We start from the raw sequence: 26913 nt of genomic DNA, 5'->3' as shown, positions 1-26913 counted from the left end.
AAAAGTCTCTGCTCTCAAGGAATTTACATTCTTCTGTACAGTTCAGTATGCACAGAAATACCAAGTAAGATGAAGAGGATATGAACAACTAGGTGGATCAGGGAAGGCTTGACTGAGCTAAAGATTCAGAGTAAGAGTTGAGAAGGTATAGGGCAATGAAGACCTCGGTCCTTTCTCTTATAAGAGAGGAAGGGGCATGTAATGTATGGCTCCCCACTGCAAACAGCATCACATAAGTGAAAGGAATCCAAGTGGACATCTTGTCTGACTCTAATTCAACAAACAAGGATCCTTTCTAGAACATATCCAACAAGTGATTATTGAACCTCTGTCTGAAAATCTTCAATGTACCTCCCAAGGCTGTCAGTCCCATTCTAGACACTTCTATGATATGGTCTCCAGTCCTCTCACCATCTGGGTAGCCATCCTCTGAATGCATTCCAGTTTATCAATGTCTGTCCTAAAATACTGGACCCAGAATCTAGTACAGTGTGAGATAGGGGAATGGAACAAGCATGTATCAAGAACCTCCTATGTATCAATAACTGTACTAAGTGGTTTACAAATATTATCTAATTTGACCTAATCCTGGGAAGTAGGTGCTGTATTTAAGCTTCATTTTACAGCTGAAGAAACTAAGACTCTAGACATGTCTATCATACATATATACACATTCACACACTCACACACCTTCACCATTAAAATGGTTATCGAGGGATGGGATTCTTTTTGCGTTGTGTCCCCAAAACATAGTGCCTAACACACAGCAAGTATTTAATAAATGCTTGACTGACTGACCAAGTCAGAGTAGAATGGGGCCTCCAATCAGCTTAAAATAATACTATTTTTTGTTTGACTTCCAGGTAATCCTGATGACTTACATTGAGCTTTCTTTCCACTAAAATCTTCAATTCTTGAAAAGAAGCATCATCTAGGCTCATCATCCCCATCCTACACTTGTGCAGCTTATTCTTGGTGAGGCCTTGCATTATAAGATTTAGAGTGGAAAGAGAGACCTCAGAATTCATCTATTCAACTCCTTCACTTTACAGATGAGAAAACTGAGAGTGAGTAAAGTTTTAAAAAACCTACTAAATATCACAGAGCTATACAGTAGACCAAGTATTCAAAACCTGCACCTCCCATCTCAATGGTCATTCCAGCACACCATGCTTCCTCTTGGGACTTGCCCTGAAATCTCAACTTCTTTTAAAATACTGAAAATGTCACAGGAACAATATTCCTCAGTTGAGGAAAATGAAAGGAGGAAAGGAAGAAAGAGAGAGAAAGAGAAAGAAAGCCAAAATGCTAAGAAAAAAAAGGCTCTAGACTACATTATTTCTAAAGGTCTTTTAGCTATAAAAATTGTTAAGCCTAAAAATTTCAGACTCTCTGGAGAGGAAAGTGTACTGTTTACATAGTATAGGCATATATAGAAGAGTTAGAAGATTATAGCACTTTTTTGCCCTAGACCTCTGGGGGAAAAAACAGTAGAAAATCTATTAGCCAATTAGTTGAAAAACCCAAGCTGAGATTTGAACCAAGGTCCTATGACTCCAAAGGCAATAATTTTCCCCCATAACATGGTAGTTTCTTATATGCACAGAATGTTGTTTGGTTTCTTGATTGAGGTAGAGCTATAAGAAAAGATTTAGTCTACAACCATGACTCTAGAAGCCAATGACGAAGCATGCTGACAGAGAGAGAGGATGGACTCAAATTGCAGAATAAGACATAAATTTTCTGTCACAGCCAACGTGAGAATTTGTTTGGCTTTACTATACATATGATAAAAAGTTTTGTTTTTCTTTCTTCTCAATTTAGTGAAGAGAGCTGGGGATAGGGTTGCCGTAAAGAAAAAGGAGGGACATTACAACAACGAACACCACAGACGAGCAGAACAGCTTTTACGTGTTGAATTTATTATATAATTAAAAAGAAAATAACGCTCTACATAGTAAAGATTCGCAGTTTCATGTACAACCCTCTCTGTGCTACTCTGTATATACAGCATAGCAGTGCTCAGGTAAGTACATGTTTGTGGAGTGCAGAATAAAAAAGAATGGGGGGGCGGAGAGAAGGTATAGTCTTTCCTCTGAAGCCGTCCCATCTCTCCACTCCAGGCATTGACTGAAGTGTTAAATGGCTCGCCAAAAGAGTCTCCCGCAAGCACCATTCATTCACCGGGACCCGCAGCGTCGGGGCTCGAACCAGGGTCCTTAAGGCCCCTCCAGGTGTGAGGATCGCGCAGTACATCAACCTAAAGGCAGCCCAGTCTGGGCTACACACTCACCTCATCCCGGCACTGCTTCTGGCACATCTGGCAATACCATCGCAGCTTCTGGAGCCCCTTGGATTTAATCCGGTTAGCGATGGCCTTTGGGGTGAGGAAGTCGGATTTCCCCATGGTAAGAAGCTAGGGAACCACGGAGAACGCTCCTCCGCTCTCTGCGCCCACCCCTATACAAACCGGAAGCAGTGCCAACCGGAAGCAGAGCAGGGGGCGGAGAGCGAAGGGTTGGGAGTGACAGAAGAGAAAAAAACAGGGAGGGAGAATTGGGAGAAAAGGAAAAAAAAAACTAATCGAAAGATCGCGAGAGTTTTTGGAGGGAAACCTAAGCAAAGGGGCGGGAGGAGCCGTCGGCGCATGCGCAGTGAGGTCCGTCTGCCCGACCTTCAGCCGGGCCGGTACCACCATGTTCTGTCGAGCTACTCTCGCAGGCTCCTCCGCCTTGGCTCTGCAGCCACAATGGTACGCGACCCCCGCGGAAAGCAGGACAGGGGTAGAGTGGTCGGAGGGATTGACGGAGTAGAACCGGACGCCGGGGCGGCAGAACTTTGAGGACGTGGCAGGGTGAGGGTGGAAGAGGGGCGTGGGGTCCGGGCTAGGCCTCTTTTTCTGAGGCGAGGAGGCCCCGGGGAAGCTCGGGCCTGCAGGATGGGCAGGAGGACGGGGAAGGTCACCCAAGGGGCCCGTGCCCCTGGTGGCGCACACCCGAAATCGGTTCAGCTGGACGGAGAGTCTACCCAGGTGGGTGGGGGAAGGGATGACCCTGAACCTCCGGCTTTAAGGACAGTGTGGGTGAGGCCGCCATGGCGTGATGCCTAAAGCCCCGAAGGGTCAAGAGTGCAGAAGGCACCCTGAGAGCGAAAGGAAGTTCAAGGGCTCGGGTAGCCCCATGACTTTGTGCTTTGCACATAGTAGGCGCTTTATGGTATGCTTATTGAATTAAAGATTAGGTATCCAAAAAGGAAGAAATGCTGTTTAAAGATTCTTGTGTAAGGAAGAGTCCAAAGAGGGAGACATACTGTGGTTTTTAAGGATTCTTGTGTAAGGGATAATGCTTGTTTTATGCTTATTGAACTAAGAATTAGATATCCAAAGGGGGAAAAATACTGCGATTTTTTTTAAGATTCTTATGTAAGACGAAGTCCAAAAGGGGAGAAAAACTGGTTTTTAAGGATTTTTATGTGAGAGAGAGTGCTTGAGATATATGTTCATTGAATTAAGATAGGTACACAAAGAGGGAGGAATATTGAGGTTTTTAAGGATTCTTGTGTAAGAGAGATTGGCCCTGTAGATTGGGTGCTGGAAAAGAAGTAGGATTTTGTAGGAAATTATGTAGAAGACTTCCTTAGGAAGGTCGCGAAGTACTAAGGCGATTGTGTCCTAGGATCTGGGAGCAGAATGGATGTGTGCCATTGTTTGCTGCCACACAGATTAGGGCCGTTAGGAGATTTAAGGGTATATATGTTCGTGATCTCGTGTAGTTCTTGGGCCAACTGTTTGGAGGCAGTAATAAAGATAGAGGTACTAGAAAGCTAGCATACTGGGAATTATGCAAAATTTGGAAGAATTTAGATATGTCTTGGAAAGGAAGAAATTGCAGACCTTTCCATAGAAAGCTTCAAGTTTTACAGTGCAAAAAAGTCTTGTTTTACATTGTTTCTTAGGGGAATAAGGAGTGTTGCACTATTGACTGTATGAAGCAGAAATTGGGGGAAGATATTAGTAATTTAACCTTCATTTAAGCTACTGATTTGTAATAAAAGGGGTACTTTGTCAGATCAGCTGGAGCAGTTAAATCCTTAAAGCTGTGTAAATTTGTAGATTTTGTTTGATTTATCTTGAGATGTGAGAAGTTTTCTCAACCTAGAAAATATTTTAATGAAATAGCATCAGTGTGAGTTTCAGAGGTTAGTATATAGGTCATTCTGTTTGGAGACCTAACAAAATGGTTCTTAAGAAAAACATTGTATTCATTGTTGTATTAATATCACCTGTTAAAATTTATGGGGGGGCAGAGCCAAGATAGCGGAGTGAAAGCAGTGACTTGCTTAAGCTCTCCCCCAAACCCCTCCAAATACTCATAAAAAATTTATAAGAAACTTTTATTTAAGAGGTTTCCGTGGTTAAACTGAAGTGAAAGATCAAAACATACTCACATGGAATCCTTGACCTAAACTTTAACTGTAGCCAAGAGAACATTCTGTTAAGTCTGATTTAAACTAGGACCCTTATTTGGAGACCCAACTACACCATAGAATTACAGACTTAGAACTAACTTAAAACTAACACCTTCATTTAACAGATAAGGAAACGGGCCCAGAGAAGTTAAATGATTTGCACAGACTCACAAAGGAAGTAAGTGGCAGAACTGACATTCAAACCTAAGTCCTGACTCCAAACCAAGAACTTTAAGACCATTCTGGTAATTATTTATCCTAGAACCTCCAAAGTCTGGAGGCCTAGGGGCAGCTAGGTGATGCAGTGGATAGAGCACGGGCCCTAAAGTCAGGAGGACCTGAGTTCAAATCCGGCCTCAGATCAAACACTTGACACTTACTAGCTGTGTGACCCTGGGCAAGTCACTTAACCCCAATTGCCTAAAAAAATTTTTTTTTAAAAGTCTGGAGGCCTGTCCTCAGTGGCCTTTTTAACACTGATGTGAGGTCTGCAGGTCATGAGCTCACTAAGCACCACTGTTACACAAAGCTCATCTTGTCATGGTCCACAGCATTTGTTTTCACCTATCTTTCCTAATTTGTTGTTCTTTCTTTTTAATAGTTAACCTGCTTTTTAGATTTAAAACTTGAAAAGTATGTGTGTGTCTGGATGCGCACTTTAGGTAAATTAACCATGTAGAAACAAAGGAGCACGTGCCTTACAGAAAAAGTGAAGAAGTGTTTTATAATTATAATTTATATATAATATATATATATATTTATAATTATAATTAATTAATTTCATTTTAAATTACCTTTTTGTCACTAGCTATTGTAGGCACTTTTAAAAGATTTTATCATTGCCTTTTTTCTTGAAAGACACAAACACAGACTTATTCTATTAAATGGTTTCTGTTCATTAAATAGCAACCATTTGCTATTTATAGCTATTAATGAGTGATAATGCCAAATTAAAACATAACTTTTAGTCTTGAGGGCATATTACATGTTACACATGTGATTATCATAACAGTCATATAAAGAAGGTAGTACAGGTATTATCCCAATTTGCAGATGTGTTAGGTCCCATTGCTACTTCTTCTACACCACATTTTAAGAACTTCATTTTGTCAACCCTTGATGTGTAATGCTGTACTATATTTTTAAAGAATTTTTAGAGAAGAGACAAATATCATTAATTTAGGGTGATTGAGTATCTTTGTGTTTGTGAAGTATGATGTTGTGTAACCCAGATAGTTCAGTAAGTGAATCAATGAATTGGTAACAAACATTATCAGAGAGCCGAGGCTTTCTGAAAAATGCCATCTTGTGCCTTTTCAAGTCTGCTCTCCAAGGTCTCACTCTTACTTTTCCATCTCTTTAGCCTCTTAATGCTTACAAACATCAAAAGGGTAAGCCCGAATCTGATTACAGTTCCGCAGATACTTTTTAAGCCCTTGCTGTATTACAAGGCATTGTATAGATATTGGTTTGCATGCTTAAGAGCATTTGCATCTCTGCTTTTCTTTTTGTGTACTCAGAGCTTTAGATATGGTAAGCATTTAATAAATCTTTTTTTCATTCATTCACATGAAAACACAAAGCAGTTCTTGCCTTCAGGGAGCTTTTAGGCCTGGGTGATAAGTAAGAGACAAGACTTAGTTGTTAAGGGAATCACTATAGCAAGTGATGGTGATGTTGAAAAGTGGGAATCAAAACATCTGAAAATATATTTTGGTAATTTGCATAAACTTGTTTTTCATAATTTGTGAAACATATATATGGGAGGAGGGGGAGAAGGAGGAGCCTAAATTGACGTGAAAGGAGGCCATTCTGTCACAAATGGGACATGAAATGTTGGATATAGGGGTAGATCTGGAAAAGTAAGTTGGGGCCAATTTTAAGTGCTAAGTATTTAATTTCAGGGGTAAAAAAGAGTCACTCAAGCAAGACAGTTACATGTTCTAAGGAGGTTTTTTTTTTTGACAATTGTTTTGGGGAAAGAGTGAATTGGGAAGAAGAGAGAGTAGGCACTGGGAGACCAATAAGGAGGCTCTTGAGAGCCCTTTTGATGAAAGCCTGTTTTAAGGGGTGGCTGTGGGTAGGGAGAAAGGGAAAGATGCAGGAGACAAAACTTGACAGTTTATTGTATTTGGGCAGTGAGGAACTGTGATAAGTGGAAGGTAATTCCACATTTGAGAATCTGAGTGATAGTAAGGGCAAAGCACTAAGTAACCGGACAAAAATAGGGCAATCTGGAAAATGGGTATGATAAGAGATGATGTGGTTTGCTGAATTTGAGATACTGCAATTTCAGTCAAGTGATAAGAGTTAGAAATTATGGGAGGAGAATGAGGATTAGTAATATGGAAGGGAAGACAATGAGTTTAAAAGACTTTCTAGGTCTTATTGCTCTAGGTCCTTGGGTATTGCCATTTGACTGAGTCCTAAGTTTTACAGAACAAATCCTTGTTTTGTTTTGTGAAGCTTGGATTTAGTCAAAGGGCTGCACTTGAGGACCTAGAGGGCTACTTGTGGCCTTGAGGCCACAGGTTCCCCACCCCTGTCTAGGATTTCAGCTACAAAGGAGAGGCACAAGACATCATGGTAAAGTGTAAATCTTTTTAAACCTGCCAGTGACCTGAGTGTGTTTGTAAGTTGAGGAATGGGTAATCAATAGATAAATATATTGAGATTAAAGAAGGAATGATCATAAGGTAGGGAAGTCCTCAACATTCCTGCTAACCAGCTATGACTCATGAATTTTTTCTTCCTGCCTTCTTCCCCTACTACCATCATATTCCTATTCAAATACTTCTTCAAGACAATTTTGTAAGAATGATAGCACTAGCCGTACCAGATATCAAACTGTATTATAAAGTGGTGTTTATCAATACAGTTTTATACCGGCTAAGAAATAGAGTGGTGGATCAATGGAATAGATTAGGTATTAATTACCTTATAATAAATGACCATACAGTAATCTAGTATATGATAAACCCAAAGATCCAAGCTTTTGGAACAAAAACTTATTATTTCACAAAAACTGTTGGGAAAATTGGAAAACAGTACGGCAGAAACTATGTATAGACCATTATCTCACGCTGTAATACCAAGATAAAGTCAAAAGGGGTATATGATTTACATATAAAGAGTGATACCATAGGCAAATTAAGAGAGCATAGAATAGTTTATCTGTCAGATTTATGGATAAGAGAAGTAAAAATTTAGGACCAAAGAAGCTATACAGAGCATTACAAATGTAAAATAGATAATTTTGATTATATAAAGTTGTTGTTTTTTGTACAAACAAAACCAATGCAACCAAAATTATGAGGAAAGCAGAAAACGGGAAAATTTTTGCAACAAGTATTTCTGATAAAGGCCTCATTTCTCAACTATATATAGAGAACTGAGTCAGATTTATAAAAATGCAAGTCATTCCCCCAATTTGGTAATTAATCAAAGCTATCTATAGTCATATGAAAAAATGCTCTAAATTACTATTGATCAGAGATATGTTAATTAAAACAACTCTGAGATACCTACCTCACACCCATCATAGTGGCTAATAGGATGACAAAGGAAAATATTGGATATTGCAGGGGATGTAGGAAAGGAAAACTGGGACACTAATGTACTATTGGTGGAGTTGTGAACTGATCCAACCATTCTGGAGAGCAATTTGGAACTGTGCCCAAATGGCTATAAAACTACCCATATCCAGCAGTACCACTGCTAGGTCTGTATCCCAAAGACATCTGAAAAGGAGGAAGGGGGGAGGATCTATTTGTACAAAAGTATTTGTTGCCATTCTTTTTTTGATGGCTAAACAAGCTGTGGTATATTATTGTAATGGAATATTATTGTGCTGTAATAAATGACCAACAGGGTGATTTCAGAAAAACCTGGAAAGACTTACATGAACTGATGCATAGTGAAGTAAACAGAACCGGGAGGACGTTGTACACAGTAACAGCAATTGTGTGATGAAGAATTGTGAATGACTTAGCTATTCTCAGCAATACAGTGATCTAAGATAATCCCAAAGGACTAATGATGAAGCATACTATCTGCCTCCAGAGAAAGGACTGATACTGGTTGAATACAGACTGAAGCTTGCTATTTTTCACTTTCTTTTTTTTTTCTTTTATTCGAATCTTGGTTACAAAATGACTAATATGGAAATGTTTTACATAATTGCACATGTATAACCTATATCTGATTGCTTACCATCTCAGGGAGGGGGAAAGGGAGGAAAGGATAGAATTTGGAACTCAAAACTTGAAATAAAAATGTTTTTTAAAATTAAAAAAAAGTGATAGCAAAGCAAAATTCTGACAATGCCTGCCTACATCAGGAGTTTTGAGTACTGAACTGTCTTCAAGAAATAGTCTTCCAAAAATTGAAGGATTGGCCATCAGATTTTTTTTTTTTAGCCACACTCAGTGAGGAAGGCCTCCTACAAAGGCTCTTGGGATGTGGTCTGCCTTAATTAAGATAGTGTATACCCCATACGAATGATATTATAAGTATTGAGGACTCTGAAATTTTGGTGTAGTTGTTAAATACACCAAAATCAGGGGTAGGCAGTCTCTTGTATTAAATGTCACTAAGTCCTTTATATAAGTCACCCCTCTACTATGCTTGGCTCTAATCTTTCATTTAATACGTTAGACTTGTGAGTAGCCATCTGTAAACATACCAACTGATGGTGCTTAGAATTAGTGGAGGCTCTCGTTTGATTAAGCCTAATGCTTGATGATTAAATTTCTGAAATTTTTTTTTAAGTTTCATATTTAATTGTAACTTATGTGGAGAGAGCATATCCTAGATAAATTTTTTTACCTTCCCATAACCCAAAACTTTGCATATCCTCAAGTTAAAAATAGTACATTGTAGGGGCAGCTAGGTGGTGCGGTGGATAGAGTACTGGCCCTGAAGTCAGGAGGACCTGAGTTCAAATCCAGCCTCAAACCGAACACTTGGCACTTACTATCTATGTGGCCTTGGGCAAGTCACTTAACCCCAATTACAAAAAAAAAAAAGAACAGAATAAAAATAGTACATTGTTAAACAGCTGTCTTAACTGATAAAAGTAACTAGAATGTGTGTTTATTTTGCCATTTAAGTGTCTGTTTAATGATTATGAGCGTCCTTCTAAAATTCTATTGGAAAATATTCTCCCAAAGTTCGTAATTAACTTATTCAATTAAAGATGACTTGTCTTTTTTTCTTTTTAAAGAATTTTGTTTTTGTTGTGAATGGAATCATCAACATTATATTGTTGAATATTATGTTATTGTATTATAATAATTATTATATTACACTATTATATTATATTAATGTATTACATTATATTATTGAATGTTATATAAGAAACTGAGCTATTATGTACAGCTTTTTAAAATGCATATAGATGGATATATTTAAATGTAATAAGGTAGCAACAAAATTTCTTTGTATCGCACCCTTTTCTGTCATATTTTTTTAAAAAGTTTTTTGGTGCTTTTTAATTTTTTATGTATCTTTCACTACCCACAAACCCAGCTTTCTTTTTAACAAATAGATGTGGTTGAGCAAAACAAATTAACACTTTGGATGTATGTGAGAAGGCATGTCTCATTCTTTTTTTGTTTGTTTTGGTGACGCAGTTGGGGTTAAGTGACTTGCCCAGGGTCACACATCTAGTAAGTGTTATGTGTCTGAGGTCTGATTTGAACTCAGGTCCTCCTGATTCCAGGACCAGTTCTATATCCACTGTGCCATCTCACTGGCTTCTTGCATGTCTCATTCTGTACCTCTGGTCTATTACCTTTCTTTCAAGAGATGAGAAGTATATTTCATTATCGAAGTTCTGAAGTCTTAAAAAATTGTTTTCCTCCTCAAATTATTAGGATCGTTGTATAAATTATTTTCTGATTTTTCTTACTTCATTCTGTATCAGGTCATGGAAATCTTCCCACGTATCAAAATCTGTTAAATTAGACATTTAATCAGTGCTTATTGGTATTTGTCATTTCTTATAGCACAGTAATATCACATTACATGTATGTACTACAGTTCAGCCATTCCACTGTTGATAGGCACTTGAGTTTCCAATTCTTTACTACAACAAAAAGTACTCCTCTAAATATCCTTTATTTATGTTGTCTTTCCCTCTGTCTTTGACCTTATTAGGGAAGGTGCCAAATTGGATTTCTTTGTACCGTTTAGTGATATTTTAAATCCAGTTCCAAAGTGCTTTCCAGAGCAATTGAACCAGTTCACAGCTTTATCAACAATGTTAATGTGTGTCTATTCTCCAGCAACCCTTCCAACAATGTTATTTTCCTCTTTCATCACCTTTTGGCAATTCCATGAGTGTGAAACAGAACTTCAGGGATGTATTAATCTGCATTTCTCTTATAATTATGTGATGTAGAACATTTTTTCACGGAGTTGTGAGATTAAAATTACTCCTTTATCTTTTTCTTGTTCATATTTACAATTAATTGATTTTATCCTCTAACTGCTTAAGTCGTGGTTCCTTTGTCTCTGTCTCTGAACTTAGTTCAGAGTTCAGCTGGCCTGTAATGGGTAAAGTTTAAAAATTCACCTCTTCTTGCCTCGATTTTGGGGAATGTGTGTAAAAGACAGGGAGTCAAACCTGACAGCTTCACTCCACCAAGCCTATCCTTCAAAGATGTATGCTTTGCTGTCTAAAAATCTGGGCTATTATCTCTCACTTGGACTCAAACAGTGAGTAGTCTTAGTCTCATGAGAAAAGAGTTGTTGCTAGTCCCCATTACTAAACTTCCAACCAATTTTGTTACTCCCTGTGCCTCAACTTTGTGATCAGTCTTGTCCTTAATCCCATGGTGTCATCACCCTCTTCTGTTTTTTGTGTTTTGTACTCCCCAAAACCTATATAAGGGAAATTGTCTTCCTGCTTGGGGTCTTTGGAATAAGTGGAGGCAAGCCATTGACCCATTTATTGACAAGGTAACATGCCTCTGCTAATAAATGTTATCTTACTCAGATCTACCTCAGTTTATCCTTTTATTAAATTCCCGTTGCCACAGTTGATAGTCTTTTCTACATTTAAGACCTGCCTAGTCTTTTCTACATTTAAGACCTGCCTTTTATGTCCTATCCTGGATGTCACTTTTTTAAGTATCTACATCCTTTAGCCTTAGTGAATTGCCTTTCAGTCTTTTTTGTGTAACTACAAAATTAAAATAGTTTGAAAGTAAATCACTGCTTTAAAAATTGTGGTTGTAAAAGTAAAATTAAATTGAATCTTCGTCATCGGTAGTCTAAATTGTGATTTAAGTTAGCAGTTAAGATGATTGGCTTAGTGGTTTATTCTATGACTAAAACAGCATTTTTGGACTATTGAAGAAAGTGTGTCATTTGCATGTTGAAGTAATTTTATTTAGGGATACATATATGCATACATACATACATACATACACCAACAAGTACTGCCATGTGACCAGCACTGTACTAAATATTCTTTGGATTAAAAACGACAAGAGTTTTTTTCCCTTGAGAAGATTATAATCTAGTTGAGATTAAATATTCTGTCAGTTTTTGAGTGTGTGTGTATATGTGTGATTTTTGTCACAACTGGGAAAATAACCATTATATTAGAGACTATAACTGTTAATGAAATAAAATTTGTTGAAGGGCAGAAATAGTTGTTATAAAGCTGAGATTTTGTAAAGGTAGTGGTATTTGACCAAAGCCTTAAAGGAAGTGTACTTGTGAAAATTGAGAGACCATCCTTTGAAAGAGGGTAAAAGCATGACAAAGGTTCTGAGATGGGATTAATGTGAGAAATGTGAAAGCCAGTCTTGCCAGCCAGTGTTGTCATCTTGTGGAGTAGTGAGACAGGTAGAATAGGCCTATTTAATGGTGAAACTTAAATGATATCAGATATATCAGGGGTTAAAGTATATTTTCAATAGTGTATTGAGAGAGTGCTCCACTGTGTTCAGTAGATACCCTGTAGGGGGCTTAAGGGAAAAGATATGCAGAGGATTCACAAAGGATGAGAAATCGTGGAGGGGTTAATACACATAAATCAGTGAAACCAAAATACACTTCAAGAATTATGATTCTGCTGTTCATAGAAATGGCAGTGGGTCGGGGAGGGGTATAATTTGGAGCCTGTTCAAATGGAGGTGAAATATTGTTTAAAGTTTTCTCTTTATTTTCAGGATCCAAGTCAGAAATATGGCAACCCTAAAAGATAGTAAGTATTTTGTTTTAGTAGTAGTCATAGTAAAATTAGATAGTAAGTATTTTGTGTTTTAAGGAGAAATATTGGTTTCCACAAAATTATTTTAATCATTCCTTTCTGTCCTTGGGCAAGTCACTTTGCCTCCTGTGGTTTCCATTTACTCGTCTATAAGGGGCTAGGCTAGATTGCCTCTGAGGTCCCTTCCAACTCGAGTTCTATAATTCATTCCTTTTAAACTTAAGTAGTCTAACCCATGATATTTCCAAACTAATTTAATAAAATAAGGTGGCTACATAGTAGGTAGCATGTTCAGTAAAAAGGACAATGGAATGATATTTAGGAGATTTTGTTTCTAGTCCCAGCTGTGCCACTTTTGGCAAGGCACTTAAACTTTATGTGTCTCCTTTTCCCTAATTTTTAAATAAGGTGTTGGACTAAATTGTGGTGTGATCCTTTCTGGGCCCCAAACCTGTTGTTTCTTGTGACTTAACTGAGGGTAAGAAAATGCGTGGGGTTTCCAGTGTACTTCTATACAACTAATTATGTACTGGAGAATTTTAATTGTTCTAACTTCTGGATATCTTCAGTTACCAGGAGATTGAAGTCAATCAAAAACATTCAGAAAATTACCAAGTCCATGAAAATGGTAGCTGCTGCAAAGTATGCCCGAGCTGAGAGAGAACTAAAACCGGCTAGAGTGTATGGAGTTGGATCTTTGGGTAAGAGATGAGCACAATTAACACTTAAGACAGAAAAGACTACTTTAAAGAGAAATAGCTGCATTAATCTATCAAAAAACATTCTTTAGGAATACTGCAGAAAAGCACTGACCTTGGAGTCACACATTTAAGTTCTATCTCTTCTACATACTGCCTTAGGACCTAGATAGTCTTCTTTGGAAAGTCTCTTAACCTCTGGACATCACTTTCTTCACCTGTCAAAGTAGGAGGTTGAACCAAATGACTTCCAAACTAAAGATCTGTGAAATTTTGTAAAATTTTTTTTTTACTGAATTTTCCTGTAGCATTCTTTTCTTTAAAGGAAAACTAGATAAACAGAGGTTGTGGGATAATACTGCATAACAAGCTATAGTCATGTTAAGAAATACAAAAAAAAAAAACCAGAAAAGGGAGGCATGGTAAAGATCAACAAAGAGAAACAGAAGTGATACTATTATAGGAATAGACTGCTGACCACAAGACAGAGGAAGTAGATGAGTTTGTGAAATATTACAAATCTGTCTTCAGTACCTCTCAGCTGGTAGCTGCTACTACTATTCACCCAGTATTCCTCTGACCATTATTGCATGATCTCTGTCTTACTGCCACCTCTTGCTTCACAAAATCATTATTTAGATTGTAGGCACCAGCCCCTTCCTTAGAGAATCCATTTTGTCCCTTTAGAGAAAAGCTTCATTCTTTTATTTGGCTGCAAGTGTTTGTTGGTCCTTTTCTTCTCTTCCTTCACTAGGTCATATTCTTGTGTCCTTTAACATTGTAAAAAGGTTAGGATCTGCAACCTTATATCCTTTTTTTTCCCTTTTTTTCAACTGTAAAACATTCATATTTTTTAAAAGAATATTTCATCCTCCTTGATAATCTAAGTAGAGGAGAGAGTTACCCTTGAGGAGAGAAAATAGCCTAAATTTTATGTGGAGCAGTTACTTGACCATAAAAGTCAAACATCATGAGCTCTATTGGGTCACTGCGAAATTTCCTATCTTTCATTCTCAGTGAAACCAGATTCTCAGTCTCCTTGGTAGTTCCTGGGGCTACCTCTTGGAAGAAACCTCTGGCTTACTTTGACTAGTATGTTCATAGACATTCCTAAGCTGTTTTATGTACTTATAAAGAAATAATACAAAATTTTCTCAGGAAGTGAGGCTAGCCTGCCCGACTACTTTGATTGGTAATTAGCGGCAGCTTCCTGTCAGAAGCCTAACACTATCAGCCTGTGTTACTTTTCCTCTTTTCATTTTAAGGTTCATTTTTCTTTTATATTTATACCAACAGATCCATGATCTAATTGATAATGATCCTTCAGACTGTATAGATTACAATCCATCCATGCCTTCATATTCTGTGCCATTCTTTTCTATGTCTTCCAAAAATCCTCCAACAAAGATCTGCTCAATATAATCAAGGACTTTAGCTCTGTTTATTTTAAGGCTATTTATGCAACTCTCTGTTATCTTGTTTTTCGTGCAAAAATAGCTGCTTTTCCAATCAAATGTTTACTGGAAGATGTCTCTCAAGCCACTTCTTGCAAGTGTGTTCTCGTCCTTGGTAAATGCTGCAACTTTCTTATTATGCCCAACATTCCCTGTAGGTCCCAAGTGGTTTTGATTCCAAAGATTGTAGTGTTCATAACCAGACAACAGCACTTGGAGAATATTGGTTTTTGAAAAGACTGATGTTTTGCTCTGAGTATTTACCCCAAATACACCTTTTGATGTACTAATGGGTAATGTACTGCCCATTCACTTGCATATCACATAGTCTACACAATAAACACTTCATACATTTGGCCTTTCCTTTGTGAAATGTCTTTTTTTTTTTTTTTAAAGAAAATACATTTTTTGATTCCTTTGTCTTTATCACAGTTACTTTGCCAACATACTCCAGATTGAACCCTCACTTCCTTGTAACAAAAAAAATTTAAGCAGAAATACCAAATATAGTGACCACATCTAACAGTGTGTGCAATAATCTGGCCTAGTAATTCCCTTCCTTTCTCCTATAAGGAGGAATAATCTATGTTCCAGGACCCTCATTGATTTTTCAGCTACTCCCATTTCAACTTTAATAACCTTGTCATTTGCATTGTTGCAGTAACTGTGTATATTGTTCTCTTGCTTCAGTTTATTTCATTCCAAGTCACTTCATACACATCTTCCCGTGTTTCTCTTAGTTCTTCATATCCTGCATTTCTTACTGCATGATAATATTGTTATATTTACATACCTCCGTTATTTCACTTCTCCCATTTCTTTGTTACTACAAAAAGTATTGCTACGAATGGTATACCTCTATTTCTCTGATTTCTCTGAGATTTATGTACTATATAGGATCACTGAGTCAAAGGGTGTGGATAGTAATTTTACTTAGATAATTCCAAATTGATAGCTCAAACAGTTGGACCACTTCTCAATTCAACCAGTAGTTTTTTAGGTAGAATGTATTTCCAGAGCCCCTCCAACATTGGCTGTTCCCATTTATTTTTATCTTTGCCAGTTTGCATGATATGAGGTGAAATAACACTTGTTTTTGTATTTTTCTTATTATTTATGTTTTAGTGCATATTTTCACATGATCATGTATAGTTTGCATTTTGGAAGGAAATGTTCATATTTTTTGTCTACTTATTAAGGAATGGCTTTGGTGTTACATATTCATATCAGTTCCTTCCATCTTCTGTCACTTACTGAGATGGGGCTTCCCTGAATGACAGTATGGAGGCCATTCTTTTCTCTATTGCTGGTTGCACTTTCTCTCATATCTCCCAACTCACTGATCAAAGTGGAAGAGTTGAAATACTTCTTGTTTCCTATTGCCATTTCCAGACTTGTCCTCTACTGACATCAAACTCAATACAAATCTTGGTGGTTGTTATCTTTCTACCAACTGCTGTGGTATTTTCCCTCCATTTTTAGTGAATTCATGTCTTGCTCAGGTTTTCTTCTCCACCCTAGCTAATTAGTCCATTCTCTCCTATTTGATGGATGAGGAAACAGTAAAGTACAACGATTAAGTAACTTAACCATGGTTAAGGTACTAGTTTGTAGCAGAGCCTGACCCTAGAACCTGGATATTCCAAATGCCAGACTGGTACTTTTTCTGCTGTTTCCTTGCTGTCAACGTCCTACTGAAAAATTTAGCATTTGATTATATATTACTTGTAAAATTGTTTCCTTGTTTCTTTTTTAAGTTCCTTGAAGGCACAAACCATGCCTGATACTTCTTCTCTTAAGCCCAAAACAATGATGTCAAACTTAAATAGAAACTGATTAGGAAACCACTAATTAACAATGTCTGTGTTGTGTGTTTGGAAAATGTTTAACAAAATAAACAATTACAGTTTGATCTGGTTCAAACCAGCTGGGGAGTTTGGTAGGGTAGCTTGGGGGTTTTGATTTTGACACTTCTCCAGAATGTTTATCATTGTGTTAAACATCTAATATTTAGTCCTTGTTGGTGGTCTGTGAAGTTTAGCTGTAGTAAGATAGAAATTTTGAATTTATTCAGGAATATTATGCTATCTCACAGTTATTTTCCATAATGATGATGATGATTTTTAAAATATTAATTACTGAATTTCAGTGTGAATTAAAACTGGGAGCCTCTAGGGAAGGCGCAATGCAGGAGGAGGAGGATCACGTTTTAGACAGGAAAAAAATATATATTTTTTAAACTCTCACTAGCCCAGTTTATGGTGAAAGGAAAACCCAACTTACGGCTACTACAATTAAAAGGATACATTTTAATTGTAATGATGTGCAACAACTTTTTCTCTCCTTCCTCTCAAGTGTCTCTCAAGTGTCATTAGCAAAGCACCTCTCTTTGATAAATTGGAGAGCAGCTTTGGGAGGGCAACCAGTAAGATAAAGGGCCTTACGTACATGCCATATGAAATCAGGTGAAGGAACTGGGGATACACTGCAAGTAAGAGTTCTGTGACCTATTAAGTACTTTAGTATAGATGATCCTGACCCTTGATGGGGACCAGTTACAGGGGTATGCTGTTGTCCTGGTTTTGCATTTATTCATCGTTGCTATTTTATGTCACCAGACATCCTGTAAACAGCCTGTGATCATACTACTACCCCTGCTTGAACTGTATACATTTTTTAGAGGATTTTTATGCCACTGAATTTTGAAACTTTACCATTTGTATGTCTCCTCCATTGTTGCTTATCTTAGGCTCTTTCTTACAGAATTTTAATCCATGGACTTTTATCCTTCCTTGGATTCTTCAGAAATTTGCTTTTCTAATCTCAAGAGTTCATGTTAGACTCTTCCCCACTTTTCTCTCTTCCATCACAAGTGCTAATAGGAAATAGTAATTCTGTTCAAGGTTTCTATCATTTCTGTTCCTGCAACCAGTTTCCCTGTTGGCAGGAATCAGATCCAGAATTGAATTTCACCTTGTTTGTTCTTTCACCTTTTAAAAATATTTTAATTAAAGCAAGTTACAAAGTTAGCTTCTTTTGTCAGAGAAAGCTCTGGCAGATATCTGAATAATTGAGGTTTCCCATCATACTGTATCATGCCTGTGTGTGGGCTTGTGATTGTACTTCTCACCTATTCTTTCTGTGCATGTGGTCTATAGAATAGAGGATGAGGACTAGACCTTTGATTTCATTTGTATGGGGAAGCCTAGAGCAAAGAAATGCCTTCTACTAATTCAAATTGGCAACATCTCTGAAATTTAAGAGTCCTTGAGAGTTGCCTAAAACCCTGAGAGATTAAATGACAACCAGTGACAAAGTGAAATGTTGTCAGAGGCAGAACATAAGCATACATGTTCCATACATAGTGTGTAGTATATATACTCTTATAAAATCACTTCTGTTTTCCCCCTTCATCCAAATTCTCTCCATATTTCTCTCCTCTAGATTCTGTTTTTTTTCCACATGAGCATATCTTCTTAATAGGTGATATTAACTCTACCTTCCTCTTTGACCTATCTTTATTTTTTGGAGGAGGGGGGGGTTACCCATCCAGAGTCATAGATTTCCCATCATAAATTTTGGACAACCAAGTCTCCCAGTGGAATCAAATTTGCATCCTTGTGTTAGAACCTTTATTTTATCTTGCTTATTTCCTAAACTTTGTACTGTCTTATTACTTGGATTTTTTTTCCTCTTGCAAACTATTTACTATGGTGTGCAGTTTAGTGAAGATACATAGACAGTTTTATCCTTTCTTCCATCTTTTTACAATTTAATACTTTCTATTAGATTTGTAAGACAATAGGCATAAGCTTTTTTTTTCTTTTGCAAAGGGTTATTTACTTCAAAGATGACACTTTGTGGTACAAGCTCCCCTATACCACATCTCTGGGAAGAGTGGACTGACGCTTAGCATGCTTTCTACATGGCATTAGATCCACAAATTTCATGTCCAAAGCAGCATGTCCTCCTTGTCACCATTTAGTTTCAATTAATTGGGCCCAAAGCACATTTCAGAATACGGAAAGCGGGAACTTGGGTCTGGTTGTGCTAAATATGGCTGTCATTGCAGGTCTAGTGAGAATGAACTGCAGGGTTGCACATTTCCATCTGCTTTTGTGGTCCTGTGTATAGGCAAATACATTCTTACCAAATTTTGTTAGCTGTGTTCTCTCCCTGGCCAAGAGCCTGTTATTCAGTACTACATCTTCTTAATCAGTTATTTACACAGTTCCCAACTCTTCTTTGTCCTTCTACACTTTTGCCATCAGTGAGCAGCAATGATGAAGACAACAACTATGCTTCCCTTGTCTTCAATTTCTTGCCTTGTGCTTTGTGATTCTTAGTATATGTTCTCTTAGGTTCTAGTATCATTTGTTCCTCTGTGAATTATTGGAAATGGGTAGTAGTCATCTATTTTGACAGATGGTGGGATGTTATTCTCTGTTATATCTTAGATACATGCCTTTGGAAGACAATAGACCCCTCTGTTGTTAATCAGATTGACAAATGAAACTGTTTAAATTTCCTTATTTACTAGACTGTAGTTCTGTTGAGTACTCTTTGAGAGTAGAAGACCTTTGGATGAGGGCTTAGAATTATAATGTAAAGATTTTGTTACAGAATATGACTCATTGTAAGAGGGATTGAAATACAGACTTTTTTTTAAAAAATTGTTATTGAGATCTTGAATTTTGATGGGTATTTTGAAAACCAGCCAATTCTTCCTTTGTTAAACTACTAGTATTCAGGATTAAATCTATTTCTTTTCTTTTTTTAAGCTCTTTATGAAAAAGCTGATATTAAGGCTGCAGAAGACCTGAAGAAACACCTCATTATTGGTGTATCCTCAGATAGAGGCCTTTGTGGTGCTATCCATTCCTCAATTGCTAAACAGATGAAAAATGAGGTTGCTACCCTCACAGCAGCTGGGAAGGAAGTTATGATTGTTGGAGTTGGTGACAAAATCAGAGGCATACTTCATAGGTAAGTCTTTATTGCAGACTTTGGTCAAAAAATTTTTTTAAATTCTTTGAAATAACAGTAAGAAAGGAGGGCGCTGGACTTGGAGTAAGAAGACCTAAGTTCAAGTCATGATTGTTGCCTGGTAGGTATTTGATGACTGGCAAGTCACCCATTCTCTGTGACGCTCAGTTCTTCATACATTATGAGGTCTGATCCTTATCCTACCCAATTCAAAGAACTCTTATAAAGAAAGTGCTTTAAAACTGGCAGTTATTTTAGGTGGGGTTTTATGTTCATTGTTTTCCATAATGTGACTCTTAAATACTTTTTTTTAACCTCACTTTCTGCTTCTTTCCTTCTTCCCCATCACCATTCATTAAATAATACAGAGCCTGTCAGAAGCTATTAGCATTAGTTCATAGACATTCCGTTCTGAAGCTGTCTTAACATGAGTATTTAAGACTCTGGTGAGAGTTAAAATGATATCTTTCTGAAAGATAGGTTCCATTAGTGAGTTACAAAGGTGATCTCTAAGGTCCCTGCCAACTCTAAAGCCTGTGATTCTGTGAAACAGAAAACTAAGGAATGGGAGAAATGAAATGAAAAAAACGAAGTATAATACTAGCCCAAAGGTTCTTAACCTGGGATCTGTGAGGTTTTTTTTTAATTAATATTTCAGTAAATCATATTTTAATGTAATTTTTTGCCTTTATAATCCTAAATATATTGTTTTATGCATTTTTTTAAATGTTACTCTGAGAATGGTTCCACTGGCCTTACCAGAATGCCAAAGCCATTCGTTACACAAAAAAGATTAAGAACCATCACTTTACTGCTACCATATTAGCCATTTACAGTTGCCAAGAAGAATAGGAGGAATAATGTTCAGAAAAGCTGCTGAAGTTCAGGAAAACCCACAGAGAGCTTCATGGGATATTTTCCACATTGTCTCTTTTGATATGTATTATTTCACTAAACTAATTACAGTCACTTTAATGAGACATGATTTTGTTTTAGAACTCACTCTGACCACTTCTTGGTGACATTTAAAGACGTCGGGAGGAAGCCCCCTACCTTTGGAGATGCTTCAGTTATTGCCCTTGAATTACTAAATTCTGGATATGAATTTGATGAAGGATCTATTATCTTTAATAGATTCAGGTAAGTTAACTATTCTTTAAATGAAAGACTTTTAAAATGTATTAATATGGACAGAATTGTTTCATTTAACCTAAGTCTATCACTAATCACAAATATGTGGAGACATGTTTTAAACAAATTATTTTGAAAATTATGTTCATTTTCATCTTCTTTAGGTCTGTTATCTCTTATAAAACAGAAGAAAAACCCATCTTTTCCCTAAATACCGTTGCAAGTGCTGGTAAGTACTAAAATTTTAAAGCCCATTTAAGAGCATGTTTTCAGAGACAAAATATTTTGTCATTCAGCAAGCATTCGTTTAATCATTTCACTACATGCCTAGCATTAGGGGAGACAGATAAATAAGATATGGTCCTTGCCCTACAGGTCTTAGGTAGATTTGTGTTAAATATTAGGAATCAGATATTGAAAGAAGTCTCTTTTCTCATGGCAGAGGTAAAGGACTAGCTAAATCATTTTTCTCTGTAAGAAAGGAGGGTTTAATCTATCTGCCTAGGGATGGCAAGGGGAGAAAAAGATCCTAAAATAGAATGCACACTGAAAGCTTGTCTTCAGTGCTAACAACAAGGCCCTATGTAGGAATTTCTTAACGTTGGGAGAAACGCATTTGTCTCAGTAAAATCTCAGGTCATCTTGATTGATTCCTAATTGCTGTGACCACCCATATTTATAACATTAAGTTTTGTTTTACTTATTTAACTATTCAGATGGATATGTGATTTCATCAAGATAGATCTTCCTTCCAGTAAACAAATACAAACCATCTATGTCGGTGGGGTTCTTGTCTGTGTCCTCCCATATGTTCACAAGGAGTCTACCCAAAATTTGGGGACCCTAACTTGCTTTCTCCCGACATCATGAGAATACCAATAAATCACACAGATTGTCCACAGGTTATCTTTTGCTCTTACCAAGTGATCGGCATCTTTTTTGTTCAGATATTCAATGAGATCTTTATAGATCATGTTTATATACGAAATTTGCAGCCTGTGTATACTCGCCTTGAAATGCTTCAGCCATTACTTTTGAATGGCTTCTCTTTCCCTTTGAGTGATACTCATTTTACTCCTTTGGAGACTGGTATTCCCTGGCAGACTATCATACAAGAACTTCCAACAGAATATTTGTATTTAAGATGGACTTTTGTTTCTAGGAGTACTTTATTCAATTACTAACTTAATATCAATACTTAGTCTTATTCCAGGTGTTTAGAAGTGAAATGTTGTACGATAATTCCTGGTGGATTTGATTTTATTTTTCCAAAAGCTTTTATTTTTCTTTATTCTCTCATGGTTCCTGTTTCCAGTAAGTCAGTTTTGAAGTTAACACAATAAATTTCAAAGCAATTTCTAGTTCTTACATTCTGTTGAGTGCCTAAAGTTTTCTCATTCTATATTTCTCAAAAAATACAAATTTTCTTGCTTGAAAGTATTTCAGTAGGCAGTTTTTTTTCAACTGATAACAGAAAGGTGATTGATTAGGGTGTAGAATGAACCATTTTTATATACAACATTGAAGAAATTTGTTTTGATCAACTATGCATAGTTGTTACAAGAATTTTTTTTCCTTTTTTTTCTCCTAGTGGGTCATGTACTGAGAGGAAGAAAATAGATTTGATTTTTTTTTTAATAGAGTTGGATTCTGATTTTTTTTTCCTCTTTAAAAAATACTACTTGTTATATAGAATGGCTCTTTGGGAATAGGGGAAGGACTGATACTGGGGATAAGAAACAGAAGACATCAGAAAAGCTTATTCTTAAAAAACAAGTGTTGAGCGGTTGCTACAGATGTGAAATGTCGCATACTTTCGGATGAGGACATTGTATTATTAGTTTAGTTAACGATTTTACTTTGTTACAAGAAACCTCTCACAAAGTGGGAGTGATCTATAAATGTAACTGATAACATCACAAAGCCAAAGGACTTTGTGCCTATGAGATTTTAGCATTACTCTTTTAATTGGGTTTTTAAGATATCAGTCTTTAAGTTAAATAGAAAGCTCTAGCAGGATATAAACTATACTGTTTGCATGCTGTAATCCACTGGAACATTAATTAATAATATATTATTCTACAGACATGTATTCAGTGTGACTAATAGTGGTGAAAATGTTGGAACATAACCATTCTGACCTGCCATGCTATCAACTTTGATCACAAAAATGAGTTTTCATTATATCAGTACTCAGTGTTGTTGTCTTAAAACTGTAACTTGTCTTAACAGAGAGTATGAGTATTTATGATGACATTGATGCTGATGTGTTGCAAAACTATCAAGAGTATAGTCTGGCAAATATCATCTACTACACTCTAAAGGAGTCCACCACCAGTGAGCAGAGTGCAAGAATGACAGCTATGGACAATGCTAGCAAGAATGCCTGTAAGAACACTATATTGAGTAAATGCAGTAGCCTAGAAAATGTTATTAAAGATATTATTAAAATTCCATACTTGTAATTTTTGAGTGCTAGCAACATTAAAATTATGTGATGACATGTGACATCTCAGTCTTCTCTATTGCTATTGTTTTGTAATATCCTTATGTACCTTTCTGACTGATTATAAGAAAGAAATTAAATTATGAATATGAAAGTACTTTGGAAAGGTACCATGTAATTGGAAGTTTGTTATTACAAAGGTATGCCTGTTTTGTTTAAGTGGTATTGATATACTTTGGGATGTTTCAAGTAGTCACCCTGAATAAGGACAGAGACTCTATACTTAATCATTTAAGAAGATAACTAGTGCTTTAATACTAGTAACTAGTCCTAGCCCTGTCTTAAGCACCTAATTTTCAGAGTTAATGAATGCTTTGCTGTTTGATTCTTTGTCAAATCGTGTGTGTGTGTGTGTGTGTGTGTGTGTGTGTGTGTGTGTGTCTGTGTGCACACGCATGCGTGCGCGCGTACATACATCTATATAATTTTGTGTGGTGTTTGGTTTTTTGCTTGTTTTTTTAGCTGAGATGATTGATAAGTTGACTTTGACATTTAACCGTACTCGCCAAGCTGTCATCACAAAGGAGTTGATTGAAATTATCTCTGGTGCTGCAGCTCTGTAAGTATTGAGTTTTATATTGGTTTAGTTCCTGCATCCTCTGCTTCTGCTAGTTTTAGTATTTGGGTACAGAAATTTGAAGGTAACAAAAGTTGCTTGATTGTTCTCTGTCCTACTCTGGCATCATAAGAGACCTGGTGAAGATGAATTTTTCTCCAGTGTGTTCTGGCTAACATGACTGAATATTAAGGCTCTAATTCTTTTGTAATTAATGTTACCATTATCAAATTCATAGGAAATTATTGGACTTCGGGAAAATGAGGCTATGGTAAACAGCGCTCCCTTTATGATAAAATAGCAGTGAAAAAAGTGCTGAAAGCTGCCTGTGTAACATTTCTAATACTAGGCATATGTGCCTCATATCAATATGAGTAAGATCATAGGCTGCTTACAGAGGGGCTAACCAGCCCAATTAGGAATGGATCAGGTGAAAACTTATGTGCCAGTCAGCAGTGGGGCTTTGTTTATGAGTAGCCTTTGCACTTCCAGCCTGAGTAAGAAAGCAAAACACACAGCCTTTGAAAAGAAGAAAAGAAAGAAATGAGTGAAAAGAAGAAATACAGGAAGAGTATAGATGGCCCTTTCTAGGAATGTGGCTGTGAAATGAAATAGATACGAAGTAATAGTTTTAAGGGTGTCAGGATCAAGTGAAAATTTTTTTTTAAGGATGGAAGATAGGTGGTCATGCTTGAAGGCTATGGGATAGCACCAATGAATAAAGAAATAGCAGAGGTGAGAAAGCTCAAATGAAAGAGGGAGCATGGCCCTGGATAAAGTGGGGGGGGGGGGATGAGATCAAGATGCCTAAAGAAGAGATTAGCCTTTGTAAGAAGGACCAACCCCTTACAAACTATAAGGGGGAGACTCCTGCAGTCCCACAGGGGAGATGATACACGTGTAGAAAAAAATACAAGGTAAAATTTGATATGTGCTCTTAAGAGACAGGTATCATCACTTCCATAACACTCACACCTACTTAGAGAGAGATGAGAATGCTTCATGAAAGAAGCAGTATCTAAGCTGAACTTTAAAAGTTGTGTAGGATTGCAACTCATGGTGTGGTGGTGAGGTAGGGAAGGGCATCCTAGACTAAAGAAACACCATTACCAAAGGTACGGAGGAAAGTATAGGGCTTAGTCAGTTCTGTGCTTCCATAATACCTAGGATACTTCAGATGAACCTGAAAGTTTCAAAGACTGTTCTAAAAGATAATCACTATCAGTTTCCTGTGCCCCACTCTCTTGCTACCGTGCCTTTTTTCTGTTTCTTATCCATGGCTTCTGATTAGCCATCGTAGCTTCTAAGTCTGTTCTTCATCCCATACAAGCACTTTGCTGCTGCTAAAGGTCTTGATCCCTCAGATATGAGAGTCAGGTGTGAGAAGACCTACAAATAAAATGTTTGTGCTGATGTACCTTTAAAACGTGGATAGCAACATCCAGATAATTAGAAAATGATCTGTGAAGTTAGCAAATTGAACATTTTCTCTTTTGTGAAGTATATCATCTTTATCAATAAAACATGAATAAAATGCAGTATTTATTGATTCTGAGTGCTGCTCATAGGTACAAGGTTTTTATTGGTTGTGTGCTATGCATAGTTTGCATGGAGAAAGCTTATAATTTCTAACCAAAGTGAAATTCATAACATATATGTGTAAATTATTGATAAAGCTGTGTAGGAATGTTTGAATATTTCTTTGATATATTTAACTTTACAGGTAAAGAATTTTGCTTTTTTTGTCTGATGTGAATGGTTGACTTGCATGGAACGCTTCTTGATCTGCTTACTTTGTTTTCTTTTTCTCTAATATAATAACTAGGAACTAACGGATCCAAGTTTTATGCACATTCGAGGTAAAGTGGTGACACTTCACCCACCTTCCAATCCCTCTAATCCCCTGAAAGAAAAAGAATACAAATTTAATTCACCAAACTACAGATATTTTAAAGGCAATGAGAGTGATTTTTATATGTAGATCTAATGTGATATGGCTTTATTTAACTCTAAAGTATAGCCTGATAGAAGACGCCATATGTTTGAGGGCTTTTTTTTTGTCTTTTCTAAAAATAAACTCCCAAAATGTTCTAATCATTGGAAGAAACTAGGTTAGACAATTCGATGAGCCCTTCACTGAAGTCTTACTCCAACTCTCAATGACCTCTTTTGGGGTTTTCTTGGCAAAGATGCTGGAGTGGTTTGCCATTCATTCCCTTCTGTGGCTCATTTTTATAGATGAGGAACTAAATCAAACAGGATTAAGTGACTTGCCCTAAGGGCAAGTCTGAGGCCAGATTTGACCTTGGGAAGATGAGTCTTCCTGACTCCAGACCCAGTAGTCTATCCACTTGGCCACCTAGCTGCCCGACAACAATAGTGTCCTTTAAAAGCACTAGGAGATTTTTATCTTCCAAATTAACATTATTCAATTTATTTTTATTTTTCAGGTAAAGACATGAGATACAAAGCAAGCTAATTAGCCTATTTTTGTCTGTCAGAAGAACTCCATTGTGTACATGGAAGACAAAATATTTGTAAATTATCTTACAATAAACAAATTATGTGAAAACAATGTCTTTTCTATATTGTCTCAAGATAATTAATGATGTAAAATTTAAGCTTTTTTTAAACTTAGTTTATATAGTAGGCTGCTATTGTATAAACAATACTGTATTCAGAGTAGAATGTTATGAAAGGCACCACATTGAGAAGAGTATTTTTAAAAGTGATTTAGCAGTGGTAAGATGAATATGGACTTTCCCCTCTTATTCTTCTGTAATACCAGCCCTGGTTTGTTTGTTTTTTTAATGTTCTCTAGCTTCTAACTTAGTGATCTGAGAATAAAAAGTAATATTTAGTAAGACTGAAATAATCAGAATACATAACCT

At 36.7% G+C, this 26913-nt stretch overlaps 2 protein-coding genes across 6 annotated transcripts in view; one reads left to right on the top strand and one right to left on the bottom strand.

The window, feature by feature from the left end:
- Nucleotides 1–2572, bottom strand: part of KIN (Kin17 DNA and RNA binding protein) — a 40781-nt gene extending 38209 nt beyond the window's left edge. The window contains exon 1 of one of the 2 annotated variants that reach the window (XM_078154905.1): nucleotides 2294–2572. In XM_078154905.1, the coding sequence (XP_078011031.1) occupies nucleotides 2294–2407 (114 nt within the window). In that variant the 5' untranslated portion in view covers nucleotides 2408–2572. The remainder of the gene's footprint in view (nucleotides 1–2293) is intronic. The other variant, XM_020965059.2, reaches the window with a different exon arrangement.
- A 67-nt stretch (nucleotides 2573–2639) lies between these two features.
- On the top strand, nucleotides 2640–26597 carry ATP5F1C (ATP synthase F1 subunit gamma). Of its 4 annotated transcripts, none has more exons than XM_020965061.2 (10): nucleotides 2640–2752; nucleotides 12651–12685; nucleotides 13261–13392; nucleotides 19625–19829; nucleotides 20826–20969; nucleotides 21125–21189; nucleotides 23193–23348; nucleotides 23929–24025; nucleotides 25848–25881; nucleotides 26473–26597. In XM_020965061.2, the coding sequence occupies exons 1-9, from the start codon at nucleotides 2697–2699 to the stop codon at nucleotides 25852–25854; spliced, it is 897 nt and encodes a 298-aa protein (XP_020820720.1). In that variant the 5' UTR covers nucleotides 2640–2696; the 3' UTR covers nucleotides 25855–25881; nucleotides 26473–26597. The 4 variants fall into 4 exon arrangements, with proteins under 4 accessions (XP_020820720.1, XP_020820721.1, XP_020820722.1 ...); XM_020965064.2 differs by lacking the exon at nucleotides 2640–2752 and adding an exon at nucleotides 2787–2854; XM_020965062.2 differs by lacking the exon at nucleotides 25848–25881.
- Nucleotides 26598–26913: the final 316 nt, after the last annotated feature.

This window comes from Phascolarctos cinereus, unplaced genomic scaffold (assembly GCF_003287225.1).
Source record: "Phascolarctos cinereus isolate Bilbo 61053 unplaced genomic scaffold, phaCin_HiC Scaffold_1;HRSCAF=81, whole genome shotgun sequence".
Classification (NCBI taxonomy): Eukaryota; Metazoa; Chordata; class Mammalia; order Diprotodontia; family Phascolarctidae; genus Phascolarctos; species Phascolarctos cinereus.
The sequence above is the reverse complement of the archived record's forward strand: the minus strand, read 5'-3'. Positions and strand labels throughout refer to the sequence as shown.

Coding starts and splice junctions, on each gene's coding strand:
- ATP5F1C (XM_020965061.2), top strand. CDS start 2,697: ATGTTCTGTCGAGCTACTCTCGCAGGCTCCTCCGCCTTGGCTCTGCAG. Junction 2,753..12,650: donor TTGGCTCTGCAGCCACAATG/GTACGCGACCCC, acceptor CTTTATTTTCAG/GATCCAAGTCAGAAATATGG. Junction 20,970..21,124: donor ATTATCTTTAATAGATTCAG/GTAAGTTAACTA, acceptor CATCTTCTTTAG/GTCTGTTATCTCTTATAAAA.